The sequence below is a fragment of the Arachis hypogaea genome, chromosome 5 (assembly GCF_003086295.3).
Source record: "Arachis hypogaea cultivar Tifrunner chromosome 5, arahy.Tifrunner.gnm2.J5K5, whole genome shotgun sequence".
In the NCBI taxonomy this organism is placed as follows: Eukaryota; Viridiplantae; Streptophyta; class Magnoliopsida; order Fabales; family Fabaceae; genus Arachis; species Arachis hypogaea.
Window position 1 is genome coordinate 111,907,353 of NC_092040.1, and position 17,396 is coordinate 111,924,748.

Genomic DNA, 17,396 nt, shown 5'->3' on the forward strand with positions numbered 1-17,396 from the left:
CGAGTTCAATATCCGCCGATATGAGTAAATATCGGTATTTTTTGGAGAACATAGCTTTGTTAATGCTTCGCCGTATATCTTTTATTGTTATGTTGCTAATGTCATTTATATTAATAACTCATGTATATTATTACTTGTGTTTTAATATATCCAACTTTTATAATTATCCGTTTAAGATATTTATTCAGACTCACCAATTTAAGAAGATAACATGTGGCCCTTTAGTGACACCCAACCCTCCCTAATATACATTATCATAATTAACCCTTAGTCTTCTTCGTTGATTTTTCAACGAAGCCATGAGAGGAAAAAAGAAAGAGAAAGACAGAGAGAAATTTCCATGGAACACAAACCTTCAGCGTTCGATTTCTTGAGATTCGTAAGCTCATTACCTGCACTAGGGATAGACATGCATCATGCTTGTTTGCGCATATTTTTGTGTTATATAATTCTGTAATTGTGTGTGTGCTGCGTGACTGATTGACTTTTGTGTTCTTTTATTATTTATGCTTATATGTATTCTGCTGTTAATTGCGGTTGGTTAATAATAACAAAATGAACTTAACTTCTAACCCCGACCCTACTAAAAACTCTCCGGTTCTTACTCCTTATCTCCACCCCTTTCAACTACAGGTGCAAAGGTTTATTGAGGAGCTACAGGAACATAAAATATGATTTTCACAAGTTGAGTTTTTAGAATTTAATTTTCCCTCGTCGTTTATTATTTTGGTGTTTTTAGAGGGAATAAGACTTGTATTTGAGAATCTTGAAATAAGTCTATGTATATAATGTTATGTGAATATATATATATATATATATATATATATATCTTTGTGATTAAGTGATTAAAAGTAAAATTTTTCCGTTTTCTTCATTAAACTTTTGGTTCGTACTCGCGAAGACTCAATATTAAATAAGCATAGTATATAATTATTAAAGGAATAAAGGTAAGTACGTAGTACTCTGACTTTTAGTGCGATCATGAGGTGCTAAAAGTTAGGGTGTTACAATCTAGTATTTTTTTATTATAAAACATAAAATTGAAATAAATACCATTCATTTTTTGTCCAAAATAAATATTTATTTGAACAATTGTTAACTAATAATTTTTTTATAAGTTTAAATTTTTAAAATGAGTAGTTCCATGACATGATATCAGAGTTCTATGTCTTTGTTTATATGCAATACATTTAGTACAAAGTTTTTTAACATATCTATATATATGGAGTCAGTAAAAATATTCAGATAATATATTCAAAGTCTTATACACATTAAAATGACTCATCAAATTTTTACTATATTACTCAAGAACAAGAAAATCCCTAATAAAATACGTCGGTACACAAATTCTATTAACATGAAATAGAAAATCATCATGCTTATAAAATTTGTTAAATGCACTATGTTCACAAGAGATATAAATAGAAAAAAATTAAATGAATACTTTTGTAATATAGTATTAGAGTTCTGTTCAAAAAGTCAAGAGTATGTTTGATATTTGATAAAGAGAAAGTTTAGGGATCAGCACTTTTGTTGAAATCTGGCCAATACTTAACCATAAAAAAAAATGATTAATCTTATACTATTAGATGTCATCTCACACCATTAAAAAAATTGATGATGGTTAATTGATGATTAAATATCACAAATTCTACTGGCCTCTAATAGTCCTCTTTAATAAATTCTAAAAGTGAAAAAATATAGCATAAGGTAAATAAAAAAAAAGCATATGCACAAATAAATAAATTTAAAAGAGATTGAGTTATAATTATTAATATTATCTTCAGTATCAATTTTAAAATTTTGAAATAACTAATTTTATGAAAAATATTGATTGGCAATAGTTAATTAGTATGGAGTTGTGATGATCATTGGCTCCTTGCTTTCATCAACAAAATATGTATTATGTAACGAGGAACATGAGGCATCTAATCAATAGAGGACACAATAATTTTTTGCTGGACCATATCATCAACACAGACAAGGATTTGACCGAGACTGATTCTTAACCTGGGCCACAACACTGTCAGAAATAATGTGAGAACCTCATTTATTTTTAAATCTCTCTTCCTTTGTGATCTATGGAGTATTCTATTCATCCATCGTCCTCTTCCATACAACAACTCATCATCAATAATGCCAGAATTGAATATTCACTTAAATAATTTCATTGCAAATATTAGGGGATGCTTAAACTTTTTGAAGAGAATCAAGTGATAAACTATAAAATGCTTTAGTATCGTATTTGCCCATAAATTTTAAGACAAAACATTATTGGTATGGTTTGTTTTTCCTTTTAAAAAAACATCTGGTAGATAATATAAAATTAACTATGTAAAATCTTACAAACCATGTTAAAAATTTTAATAAAATCGAGCTTTGAGATAAACAAACTCTAACTAAGATCAAATGACTTCGAGTTGAGTCGATTCACTGCAACAAAATTTATTTTGAATGGCAATAATATAATAGTCACTAAAATATTTTTGCGTCTATAATATATTTATTATTGTTACTATATGTTATAATAAGAATGATGTACTTTTTGCGATTATTAAAAAGATTTTTATCGATAATTGTTAATTATTGCTAAAAATTTTTAGTAAAACAACTCATGTCTAATGTATTAATAGCTATTTTTATTGTCAAAAACAAAATAAATTATCGATAAACCTGATTTTTTTAATTTGGACAAAATTAATTAAAAAATTTTAGTTCAACCCAGTTTGGGTAAATTTTATTGTTTTTACTTTCTTTCTTTTCACAGGGATGATGATCATGTTCAAAACCAACGTAACATAATTAAAAAGAGGATATTGGTCCATTTAAATAATTTGATTTACCTCTATGCTACATTAATCAATCATTCACCAACAAACAAAAACAAATTTTTTGCTCAATTCCTTTATTTAAATTAAAACAAGTCATGAACTTTATTAATTAATTATCTCATGCATATATCTGATCTGATCTCAATTTAGACCCAAAATTGGAAATAATGGAGTTCCTTGAATTATTTGTGACCCACAAAGTAGTACTTGCAGGTTCTCCGACAGGTGAACCTATTTGGAAAATTGCCATCTCCTTGTCGTGTGGTCTAAAAAACAAGACATATATACAATTGTAAGTAAAAAACCTACTACATTATTTTTCTTTGTTACATACTATCTTAGTTATATATTGTTACTAGCTAGTGGTAATGGTAATCATGTAAAAATTGAAAGGGACCACTAACACAAGCCCCATGCTATTATTCAAATTTTGTTTATTCTCTTTTGATGAGACACTACTACACTATAGTTTTCAATTCATCTCACATAGTCAGAAAGAGAGAAAATAAATTAAAATGTGGTGTCCTTTTCGATATAGTGAAATGGGGTTGTAGAAATAGTGGTCCCAATATGTGGCCTTATAATTAATTATATATGGACCAGCAAATTACTAATTCAATTTCCAAATTAAGTTGTCAATTGCTTAGATATATACTATTAATTAAACTTGTGTTCATTTATTTATATTAAAGCTTATGAACTTTCATAGAGATATATAGATAGCACGTGAATCCTTGCAATTAAAAATCTTTTAAATATTTTTTTTTCACATAATTGTGAAGAATATATAATGTTGAATTATATTTCATCAACAGTACACAATCAATAAATATTATTATTTTAGATTATTATTTGGTTAATAATAATTTGTACTTATATTTATAGAATTTTGTATACAGAAAATACATAATTTATATCTATATTTATCAAAATTTATATACATAAATCAATATAATTTTTATCTATATTTATTAAAATTTACATACGTAAATCAATATTAAAAGTAATTTGGCATTTATATTGGCTAATAAATACTAGCTAAAATTAATAAAAAAAATTGCTGCCTGGTGAAATTTTCTCATATTTCATTAGAGGGCAAGTAGTATTTTAATTTTACAGCATGGGAATTGAATAATAACAAAATAAGCAATGCAAAAAAGTTTGTGAAAATGTATGTACTGTACTATTCTGTGTTTTAACATCCACCTTATTACTTGTACAATTTCCAAATCTCTGAAGAGAGCATAATACAACAAAAGAATATGTATATATAATTTTAATATAACTTATGTCTCAATATAAAAATGGGGTGTTGTATTTTGAAAAGGAACATCTATCTTTATCTTATCCGTTATATTATGTTAGAGATATATATAGTTTAATAAGCTATAAGATATAGTTTTTTATTTATATTAATAATATTTTGTGTTTGAATGAGAGCACATGAGGTCATCTTGAGAGCAAGATTCAATTTTTGCGCAAAACTTTGCAGATTCCTCCTTACATTATTCCTGACCCATCTTACACACTGCTCCCATACTCAAATCAATATCCTATGTTATTATCTAAATTGAAGAGAGAGAAAGAGACAACACAAACACTAACTCTGCTTCAAAATTTGAAGTGATCCTGTTTCGCGGGGGGTTGAACAAAAATATATAAAAATAAAAATGGAAAATCTAACAAAATTATTCTCCTAATATAATAATATACTGTATTAAGAATCGGTATTTGTGAGTGGCTACCATATGATTTCAGATGATGTAGCCATAACCATACATTTTTCTTTGTTTACACATTTTGTTTTCTTTTGCCTCATACCACTTTGAGTTTGCATTTTGAAATTATGATGCGAAATAATTTACTGTTATACACGTATGAAATCAAAGTATTTTTTTTTTTTTTACAAAAACATACCTAGTTTTAGTCCATTTTTTAAATTAAAATTTGAGTTCAATTAAAGAGCTAATATTTTGTAGCTAACTTCAATTAATTTTTATAATTTTTAATTTTAAATCCTAAATTTTAAATTTTACGTCCTAAATTCTCCAAAAATAAAATAAAAAATTACAATAAAAAACAAATCGGCTAATAATGTTGTATATATTATTTAGGTTATTTGAATGTTTATAAAAGTACTTCGAAATTAATTATTTTACGTTGAATATATAAAATATTAGAATCCTAGAAATATATCTATTTATATAATTATATCTAACATAAAAATAATATATTAGCTGTGGATTTTGCTGTGATTCATAGGTAAATTTATATAATGCACCTGAATAAAAATTTTTAGATTTAGATTTGAGTTTTTGCATTGTTATCGTAACAAATTTCATCCTAAGACAAAAATTGATGTATACACAATTCACAGTTGAAGCCGACCATATATATAGTATTAAAATTCAAAGTGGTTCTTTAATTATTTGAAGCATCTTTTAATTTTTGTAGAGAAAGATATTACTATGTGGCATTTTAGGCAACATTATTGAGATGGAAATTGAAAGTGGTAACTATGTAGGTAGGTTTGGAGAAGTGTAGAGTTAAAGAAGATGACAAGGCATTGAAAGATATGAGAAAAGAGGAGCGTCTGTTATATAATAAGTTATGGGTATATGGCTATGGTACCTTTTCAATTATATGATGGGTGTAGGGTCTTAATGTGGTATACATTGGTCGACAACATTACAATCACAGAGATTTTCATAATTGCATCTTTCTGTCTTTTAGTATTGTCCTCTCTATGTATACCTACATTCTTCTCTTTCAATTTTCCAGCCTTAAAAGGCAATTTCATATGCTCTCAATTTTGGAGCCTTAAAAGACATATCATTATTTATTCAATCTGGGGGGTTCTCTTGTATGTTCCATGTTAATGCAAATTAAATCAAATCCGACCCAAACTATATGCTACGTTAGGTTATGAAATCTAACAAAGCAATAAGTTTATGAACTCCTGTAGTGTGAAAGGCGAGGATGCATTATTATTGGAAGGGTTTGAAAAGTTTCAAGTTTTAACACGTTTTTTTTTATTATGATTTTCAATGATTACTAATGTGCAGTTCTGTCCTACCTATACCTTTTTAAATTAAATACTATGCAAATTTTGCGGAAATTTAATTTGAATATGGAAGCAAAGGAAGTGTTGGACTCGCGTATGGGGAGGAGGGGTACTTCATCTCGTTGTGGGATCAGAAGAAGCAGAACTCGGACCCTGCGAGTTGTTTCCCTCAAAATGTAAAAACAAAATTACCCAGAACAAGAAGAACAGAGGGTCCGAATTCCACGCTTCAAATCTCAAATTCCATCAGCTGCAAATCAGACCATGCGATTTGTAAAGCAAAATTTCATCACCAAAGAACTCGCATGATCTGAGGTGTGTACTCTGACTTTTTTCAATTTTTAACACAAATCAGACCCTCCGATTTGTGTACTCCCATAATTTTAAAAAATACTAAAAATTATCATGTTAAAATATATCACTCGTTTTGTTCAATATCAAAATTTTTTATTTGGTGTTGTTTTGGTCAGCAATTTAATAAACATTGGTATCTCTTATTAAACTTAGTCCAATTAGATGGGTCACCGTAGCCCAAGTCCCTCTCTGTTACTAGCCCAAACACTCAAACAGTAGCATTTTTCACAACCCCCAACCTCAAAATTAAAAAAAAAAGGATTATTATAAGTGGCAACATAAATTTATTTATTAAATAAATTTAAGTTTAATGCACCCGTGAGAGTAAAGTAGTTCCATTCCATTGCATAACGTCGTATAAGCAAAAATTAACTATATTTTATATTGATCACATGTTATTCAAAAGAATGGATAGAACTAGACAATTATATAAAAAAATTTATAATGTCAGTGCACCAAAACAAAAATGTTATTTGTATACTAAAATCAACTATCATGTTATATGTGTTAACTCATCTTCAATATATATTTTATATTCCAACATATATTATATACTAGTGATTGATTTTAGTGTAAATGTAACATAATTGATACAAAAAACATAATAAATGATGATCATGACCGAAAAAAAAAAAGTGAACGATGATTTGATTAGTAGTAGAACATTATTTTCAACTGAAAACAATACTATTTGTAACACTCTCACTACCAGAATGTCATGCTTCCGATTGTGCCACTCTAATAACAACAACCTCTATATATAATAATAATAATAATAATAATAATAATAATAATAATAAATAGGAGCTTTCACTGAACCATTTTAACTTTTCCATGAAAAACTGAAAATATTTTTTCTTTTATTTGTGCATACATAAATACAAATGGCTAGTAGCATACGTTTACCGTCCGAGTGACCGTACATTTCAATTATTATATGTCTTTTTTGAGGTGGAAAAACATAGGAAGATTTCAGGAATAAAGTTTGTCAAGAAATCATTCTCCTTGTAACCAGATTGATGATGTAGATAACAAGCTTCTTGCTATCATTATTGTCCCCGTGAAAGGAATATTTTCAAACACCCCATATCATCATCATGATTGACACAAATTAAATCTCAATCTTAGTATATCTATCTAGTGAACAAACATTAATAATTCTGTCTTGCTTCAAGGGTTGCCAAAGTATACACACACACACAGAGAGAGAGAGAGAGAGAGAGAGAGAGAGAGAGAGAGAGAGAGAGAGAATATATATAATGGACGTGACAAATAATATAATCATCATGTAAGCATACATATATAGGTACATACAATAATACGATACAACACACCTTGTTTTTATTATGTCTGTCCTTGGTTACTTAAAACTTACAACAAGAATAGGGAGGGAATCAAAACAGACCTAGGTAACAACAATGAAAAATTTTAGCAAATAATAAACGCGGCATATATATATATATATATACTACATTTTTTCTTCATCACTAGGAAATGAAAGCATGATATATGACACATTATTGAGGATGATCTTCTTTTCTTCCAAAATGATAGTACAATACTAGTGAATTAATATAATATGTTGCACTAGCACTACATGAAAACCGGCAGATTGCAGCGGTTCTGAGAGAATTTCGTAGCGGTTTGAACCGCCACAAAACGGCTTGGCGGCAGTTAGTCACCCACGACTAGATTGGGCGCCGCTAAACAGTTTAGGGTAATGTAGTTAGCGCCTAGCGCCATTCAGGAAGTCCAATGAACAATTCAGTCTCCACAAGAACAGAACTTTGGTTACTTGGACTAGGGGATAATGTTGCGCCTCTCTGTTTGCCCCATTGCTCTTCTGATTTTTTTCTTTGCACACACTATGCCATCAACAAAAATAGTTTGTTGCACTTATCATAAATTTGGATCTAATAATAGCCAATCATGATCTTAGTCCTACAACTCCTAGCTAACAATACACACACAAAAAAAATCATTATTTTGCTAAAAAATAATTGACTATTCCAGTGACTTATTTTGTTAAAAATGCGTGAAACATATAAATACACAAATACATATAGAATGATATTTAATATTTACAGAACATTTTTGAATAACAAATACGAAGTTTTTTCTTTTGTGCATGTATGATAAAGTTTATGCTTTTGGGGTTTTTCTCTTTCTTTTGAATATTTGTTTTTGGTCTTTATTTTGAATAATTTTAGATTTTTTTTGTCAGGGAATAATCTTATGACCTTCGGATAAATGGGCTTTTCATGTGGAAATATAATAATTTGAAAAAAATGTAAACACTATCACTACGTTATTGGGTTTAGGTCTTGGGCCTACAATGTAATAGAGCATTTCTTTAGTTAACGGTTTTATTTTTCACGCAGCTTATCAAAATTCTCTTTTGAAAAAAATAACTTCTTAAAACTGTAATACATATCATCAAAAAAAAAAAAAAACTGTAATATATATATTCGATGAATCAAACGATAAATAACTTTCACTAAATACATTTGATGAAATAAATTTCATAGCTTAAATTGATTATAATAGACATAGAAAGAGAATTTTGAACCCAAATGAAACTTGATCACAATAAATTAAAGAGAATTTTGAACCCAAATGAAACTTGATCACAATAAATTAATGGATAAAGTATATATTTTGTCTAAAAATTTGAAAAAAAATTAAAAAAATACACTAGACGTTTAATTTATTTTAATTTTATTTCTAATATTTTAAATATTTTTTAATTACATTTTTAGATATTAACACTATTAACAGAGATACTGCCTTGACAATTGTGTGAAAACAACCCTCTCAATGTAGGAATGTAAAATTGTCCAGGATATAATTAAACAAATCATCATGAGTAATATTGAAACCAAAGATCAATAATAAAATTAAAATAAAATTTAAACATTTAAGACAAATTAAAATAGAATATACTATTCAATAAAGTTTTTGATAATATCCTTTATTGAGACTCATTTTAATATAATAATATCTTTTATTGAAAATATTTTTTTTATAAATACTATAAAATTTTAGAAAATTATATAAAAATATTTTAAAAAATATAACTTTTATTATATAAAAATCACTTGAATACTTTTAAAAATAATTTTTTTTATAATTTACTAATAAGACAATATAATACTTAATTAGTTGTCATAATCACATGTTTGTTAGCAAATTATTAAAAGTATTACTAAAGAAATTTTTAAAGGCATCAAAGCTATTTTTATGTATTAAACATGATACATTTTTTAAGAAGAATATGTGGTACTTATCATAATTTTTTTAGTAAAAATATTATTGTATTAAAATAAATCTCAATAAACCTGATATATTTTAAGAATATTATCAATATATTTTTTATTTAAAAAATAATAGAGTAATAAATTCTATTTTTATCCTCAATATTCACATTTTATCTTTAACATTTAGTTTCAATTTTTCCTTTTATATTTCAATATATTTCAATTATATTCCTTAGTTGGGTAACAAATAACATGACAATACTACCCTGACATGTTAATAGCTGAGAGTTACCCCGTTTTAGTGACACGTCAGCATATAATTGTCACAATAGCATCTCTATTAATAGTGTTAACCCTCAAATAGAGGTAAACCCGTCAGCTTAGCCCACATAACCCATTAAAAAAGACGAATTTGACTGAAAATTTGAAATTGTCAAACTTAAAAAAGTATGTCTAACTCGTACCGCTTAATCCGTAAATTTTGACAGGACAGGTCCCACCGAACCAGACGTCTTTTTGGTCAAGGCCATTTTTTTATAAATTTTTACAGTGTTATTGATCTACAAGAGGTTGTGAATAATTAAAAATGTTCTAAATTATATTTTATATTTGATTGATTATAAACTTAAAGATGTTTAATTATATATTTTGAACAATATTTATATTTTGTTTCAAAAAACTTTATTTATAATTATGTTTATTACATATTTATAATTATAAAGACTTTATTGTTTGTAAATTTAGAAATTAAAACTTTTTTTGTCTTTAGAAATTATAAATTTATTCAAATGGTTGAAAAATTATATATATTATTTAATATTTAATAATTCATAAAAAAAAGAGATTTAGCAGGCCTGCCATCTTGTAGGTTCTCTCGATTGCCACCCCTACCCTCAAACGTATAATTGAAACATATTTAAAATGTTAGAAACAAAATTGAAACAAATTAAACCTTGCAGATATTTTGAAAATTTTAGAGACAAAAATTATACTTTTTAATATGAGAATAAATTTAAATATTTATTAATATATAAATATATATTATATATTTTAATTTTAATAAACACAAACCAACTTTAAAAAATATTTTCTTAAGTGCTTTCAAAATCAACCATACTAAATATATACAAAAATAAGCTACTAAAATCATTAAAAATAGATTAAACTACATATTTATTTATATATAAATACATAAAACCTGATTTAATAACGAATTTTTAGTGTAAACATAATATTTTTGTTTCAAAATACTTCTAACTTGTATTATTTTTTTATTTACCAAACACAATAAAATTATAAATACCTTTCTAAATAAATTTGTCAAACCAGCTATAAATCATGAAAAGAAAATGGTAACTCACCATTTCAGTTAATTTGGCATTCTCCAGGAGCAAATCCTTCTCCTGGATTCAATACATAAAAATGTGTCAGATGTCCACCATGAAACCTAATTAAAATAATTTATACATCATTTTTTCAATTCTTTAAAGATGTATCATTTAATTTGCATCCAAACTAAGCTCAGGTACCTTATTTTGTAGTTGTTCAATATGCTCTCTATAAAGCTGAGCCTGAAAATACATTAAATTATATCAAGAACGTCTTGTTCTTATATTTATATATAATATAATATAATGTTGTAAATTATTAATGACCTTTTTGAGCCTAATGTTTTGCAAGCTTGACACAAGCTGATTCTCAATTCCAACGAGTTCATCAAATGAACAAGAGCTCAGGCCCTGTCCCATTAGCTTCCTAACAAATTCAAACAATGAATTAAAATTTCATGGCACACCAAATATTAATGAATATAATGCTCAGTATTAGAATATGAACAACAGCAATAAACGGATTAGTCTTTAAACACAGGATTGACCTTTGAGAAAGCTCAAGAAGTTCAATCTTCTTAGCCAAGCTTGGGGATCAAATTCCAATTGCTGCATGTCAAAGCATAAAACAATTTTATTACAATCCATTATAATTTAATTTTTACTATATATAAAATATTCTTAATATTACTTTCTCTTTCCATTCATAATTCTATTCTTCTAACTTTTTTTATTTATAATGAAAAAAAATTAATTAATAACTCCTTAAAACTAAAAATGTAACAAAATAAAAAAATAAAAAAGAATCAGATAATTAAAGAAGGAGAAAGTATAATAATACAAAACAGCCACATTAATAAATTTATTTACTCTAGATGCCAATAAACTCTTATACCGTCTAATGAAACTACTTTTTCTAAAAACTTAAATTGACGAAAAAATACATAAATAGTTATATCTTTAATAATCACAAAAAATTAATGGCATGGCATGACATGAATATCATATATTGGTCGGGTCGTGTGTTATTAATAATCTTCACTTTCATATCAAATTAAATGTGCTATGAATATCAATATCGCATGCTTATTACTTATTAGGAGTAGCTAGCTGCTAGCTCCAAATAGTTGTCTTGATGAAATATATAGGTTTTCATGCTACAAATAAATAAAACTATATATTATAAAATAGTCCTGAAATTTTAAAAGAACTAAAAGGTATTATAGTCAATATATATTATATATATTGGTAAATGGTAACTTAATTATTATACCATTATAGATATTCTCTTTACTATACCTGGAATTCTCCAATATTATTGATACGACCATCATCTGCTACATATTGACGGTAGCGTTCCAAAAGTTGATCCATGCTGAAACATTTCAAAGAAATTAAAAATATATACTGTGAGTTGTTAATATTAGTGCAAAATTAAAGGTAGCTATTGAAAACAAAGCAATCAGAACGTTATATTATTAATTAATGTCAGCAAAAAACTTTGCAGGCATTCCTATGATGAAGATATACAGTTAATTAATACGATTAAAAAAAAATTCTCCAAGTTCAGGTTAATCCATTTTTTCTCCATGAATGTTATGAGATACAAAAGTTGGAGCATAAAATATGAAAATAAGGAGTATATTATTACAGCATGAGTTGAAAAAACAGGGATCTATTGACCCACCATGCACTGAATGACCTAAACGGCTAAACCTATTGGATTAACCTGTTATAATAATTAGGGCTAAATCTAAATGTGCAGATTCTAACCTTTTAAAAAAAAACTAGCCTTTTACATTCAAGATTTGTGATTTATCACATCTTATGGGTTCATTTTTTATTTTCAAAAATTAATATTAAATGCTTAAATATAACATTTAAATTACAAAAAAAGAAAATCAATTCACTGAGGAAAAATAACTACTCAAAAATACACATTGAAAATGTATGAAACATGTTTAAATATATCCAATTACATGATAACTGATTTGGTGATTCATTTTTATTATAATATTATGTTTTAAAAATTATATATGTTCCACCTATCATACAGAAAATAGTCTGACTATATGAGTTGAATTTCAGACAAAAACAAGAAGAAATTCATCAGATTTAATTTTATATTCCTCTAAAGTAAATATGAATACTTTAGCCTTGCATTTAAGTACATATATATTATCTAACAAAATTTCCTCCATTCAATTAACGAAAGAAAACATAATACAATAAAAGAGAAGCAAATAAATGAAATATGCATGTGCTTCAAGGCTACAAAGCCTACATTGCAACACTTAGATTATATAGCCTCTTAATTGAAGATCTATTGAGATAGGAAATGTATATGTCAAAACCCTAGATTTGGAAATCTTGCTGCTACATACCCATTGTAGGCCTATCTACCCCCACTATTTTATTTCTATTGTATGATCTTTTTTGAAGATATTATAGCTTCATAGAACTTCTTCATTGCTACTAAGTAGCAGAGCCAAAATCAAAACACACAATGTAGTACGGAACTGAATTAATAGTGAACACTATTAAGAGTTATAAAATAAAAAGATAGCTACAATATCTTCCCAGTTCCTAGGTTGGGAAAAGACATATATACATAGATGTGTTATTGCCATAAAATAAATTATAGGAAAACTTTAAAGTGTACAAGTATACTCGTGTTTCAATAATGTTTAACCGTTGATCTTAATTACAAAAAATATATATAAGATATAATTAAGATCAACTGTTAAAAATTACTAAAACACTAGTATATTGGTATACTTGAAAGTTTTTCTAAATTATATTAAAAAAAACAAGTGTTTAAAGAAAGAAATTTAGAATGAGCAAAGTTGGACATGGGAAAAATAAACCGCATGAACACATGGCAGCACCTGAACATGTTCCCCCCTTTCTTGTTCTGCCAAAACTCCCACCATGTATGTCTCAATTAGTATTCGAAAGACGTGATGAGAATGCAATTTCCTGAACTATTATCATAAAAAATGCGGATAATTGTACTATAGTTCTATGAATTACTACTTTAATTAGTGTTTTTTTTATATTCAAGTAATAAGAGATCAGAACAAAGGACAAAAGAGATTAGTTTACAAGTTCATTGCAGTTCTATTTTCATATTTTTTAAAGAATTTTGTAAAAAATAAAATAAAATATATAATTTTACAGTTTTTTGTTTAATATTTTTTCACACAGTATTAAAAATAAAAAATTACAAATACAAATCAATCAGACTTTTAGTCCATGTTAGTTTTTGAAGTAGTTTGGTGTTATATATCCTATGGAATGGTAGAATTTTTTACTTTTTTTCCCTTTTTAATCTACATTTTCCTTCTCTTGTAAGCATTGTTATATATTATTTATGTTTTTTATTTAAAAGTTTAAATTTTTTGGACAAAAAAATCATAATATGTTAAAATTTCTATAATTAAAAAATAACGTTTAATCATTGTTACTCTCAGTTTAATTTTAAATAAAAATAAAATTGTTACTCTCATTTTTTTAAACAAAAAATAGAATTTTAATATAAAACAAAAAAGACCTATCCATAATTCACTTTTCAACTTAAAAACTCAAGAGACTCTTGCATGTGTCTCTTTGAAATAAATAATTTCATAATAAGGATCAATGATAATCTAGCAAATTATAGAAAAAAAAAAAACAAGAAAAGTTGTGTATATATTGTATAAGGTTTCTTACCCCTTACTTTTAAGAGTAGGTCAGATTATTGGCTTGTGGTGATTTCAACAATGTATATATTGGAATGCAGCACTTGTTATATTTAGGATAAAGATATAATTAGTACAGAGCAGATTGCAGAACTTAACTCAACATCAATAAAAATAGGTCATCTTAGGTTTTTTTTTTCTCAAGTATTGTTGCAAAAGGTGATGATCTTTTGTAATACAATATATCTTTGCTCTTCACATATTTTTTTCTTAATCTCACTTAAAACATGTATAATGAAAAATACACTATATAATATCTTAGAAAAAAAAATTTTAAAAACCATTTTTTTGACCTTATTTGATTAGGAGAGCATTGAAATAATTACATAGCAGAGTATTCCAAGTTCCAATTTATTCAGCAACCAAATGCTAAGTACTACAATTTAGCAAGTGTTGAGTATTTCTAAATTAGTGTATATACTTTTGTAATTACCAGTAGTAGTTAGCTTACCATAAACGGAAAGCCACACACTTTTTTTTAATGAGATCCATGTTCTTTGATCATCAAATCTAGGTAGTTTAATTTGAGGAAGACTTAGCACAAGTCACAACAAAACACATGTATCATAGTTTGAGCAAATTAAAGTAAGCCTTTAGTTTCTCCAAGATTAAACCATATAATATATAAGTAGTAGTATTGTACTAATTAATTAGGAGAAGAATAAAAAGAATGAAACACTAACATGAATCTTGATGAAGCAAGAAAATAAAGTGATTAAGTAAGGGCTTACTCTGAAGTACTTGAGTATTCAAAGAGCCTCCCACTTTGTGAAAAGATTATAAGAGCAATTTGTGCATCACAAAGAACAGAAAGCTCATGTGCTTTCTTTAGAAGCCCACTCCTCCTCTTTGAAAACGTTACTTGACGGCTTGTTGCATTCTCTATCCGTTTCATCTCAATCTTTCCTCTCACCATCTTCTTCTTCTACAAACCCCCACAAAACAAAAAAAATTAATTAATTAATTAAATTATTCAAAAAGTAACTAAGAAGCTAGCTAGGTTGTAGGTTGTTCATTTATTCAAAAAAGAAAAAGAAAAAGAAAAAGAAAAATCCCTTTCAAGCACAAACTATGGAGGTTGTAGAAGGAGGTTGGAAAAAGAGAACACACATGCAATTGTTGGAAATTATTAAAGCTTCTCAGAAAGGTTCCCTTCTGCTCTCTCTCTCTTTCTTTCACACAGGATCGGAGAAAGAAAGCTAGGGTTTTTATTTATATTCCTAGCAGCTATAGCTAGCTAGATATGAAGCTGGAAACATATATGCTTGAATTTGCAATGGAATGGACAGTGAGAACCCACAATCCAGATAAAAACAGAAGTAAAGATTCTATTTTTATCAAAAACAGTGGTACCCACAAGCTCCAAAATGAGATTATGGAGACATTAACCCAGGGAAAAATATCAAACACTGTACAAAAATATGATGAACAGCCCAGAAAAAAAAGATACTTGGAAAGCTTCACACTTTAAAATGGAGTATCTGTTCATATGTACAAAGAACAGAGGAATTATTGAGAGGGAATATGTTATTACTATAAATAGCTCAATTAGGAAATGAAAATAGCACTAATCAGGAACCCTAGAGAGAGAGATAGATTCAAAGTTGGAGCAGACATGGATTTATAATAAATAAAGCCATAAATAATCAGCAGGTAGCTACTTATTATTTGGCCCTCACACACTTTTATTTCCTCATTCACACTTTTGGTATCATACCAGAAGTTGGTGGATGCCCCCATTTGGTAAAAACAAGAAAAGGTAGGGCACAAAATATACAACCTTCTGTAATTCAAACCTCCATTGTTATTATTAGAGGGATGAAATTTGATAGACCCATAGATTTTTTTTTTAATCAGTGTAAGTATTTAAGAAAATTAATATAATATGATATCAGAATTTGTATGATTTAAAAGTTTATACTTTATTTTTATTATATAAAAAATAATATAAAATAAATAAAATATTTTTATAAAAAATTTTCAAGTAAATCTCCAAAAAAATTCTTGTCCGAGAGAATGTGATCAACTGTTAATTATTAATATGTTTTTCCCTATCTACTTAAATTTTTTAAAAGTAATATAATGTAAAATGAATTATAATAAAAAAAAATCTGAAACATGAAAATAAACATAATCTCGCTCTCTCTCTCTAGCTTTTTTTTTCTTTTTTGGATCGGACAACTCTTGTAATTATAGCCTTAATTAGACCTGAAGATAAAATAATGGTTTCGTTGACGCGTTATTTTGAAGGGTAATTAACAGCCATATTTATCAAAGGATGGATTCATAAGTTTACGGTATTAATTAAAAGTAAATTATGTTATTATTTTGTTAATATTAATATTACATAATCTTTTGATAACAATTATTAAGATTATCCGTTTGGGAAGTTTTAAAATGTTTTTACAATACATCTTTTAAAAACTTAAAAGACTTTTAACTTTTTAATTGTCGTAAAATTATTTAGTGTAAAAATTTAAGATTTTATGCCATTAGATAGATACATATGAATGATAATATCTTTAGCATATCGTTTACCCAAAAAAAATTTTTGATCTTGAAGGTAAACTTGTTTTCGAGTCTTTTCATCTATTTTTGTTTGTTTTTTGCTACAAATTTTTGTAGTATTACAAAAATTAAATTCTAAAAATAATATTTAGTGATAAAAACTCTATTACACGTACCTATTAAAAAAGCTGTTTTTATAATTAACGTATGTTTTGTTAATCCATCCATAATAACCATGTTTTAACTTTTTTTTTGGAGAATATCTAGCCATAGTTTCCATTGAATGAATAATTGATCCAGATCCTAAGAATAAC

The 17,396-nt window shown here is 26.9% G+C and overlaps 1 protein-coding gene across 1 annotated transcript; it reads right to left on the reverse strand.

Moving 5' to 3' along the window:
* Positions 1–7,486: 7,486 nt before the first annotated feature.
* On the reverse strand, positions 7,487–16,363 carry LOC112799863 (MADS-box protein AGL42). Its single transcript, XM_025841858.3, has 8 exons — positions 16,292–16,363; positions 15,306–15,499; positions 12,134–12,209; positions 11,383–11,443; positions 11,162–11,261; positions 11,036–11,077; positions 10,868–10,909; positions 7,487–8,114 (listed from the first exon to the last, which is right to left on the reverse strand). Exons 2-5 carry the CDS (start codon positions 15,488–15,490, stop codon positions 11,254–11,256), a joined length of 330 nt encoding a protein of 109 aa, XP_025697643.1. The 5' UTR covers positions 15,491–15,499; positions 16,292–16,363; the 3' UTR covers positions 7,487–8,114; positions 10,868–10,909; positions 11,036–11,077; positions 11,162–11,253.
* Between the last annotated feature and the right edge of the window lie 1,033 nt (positions 16,364–17,396).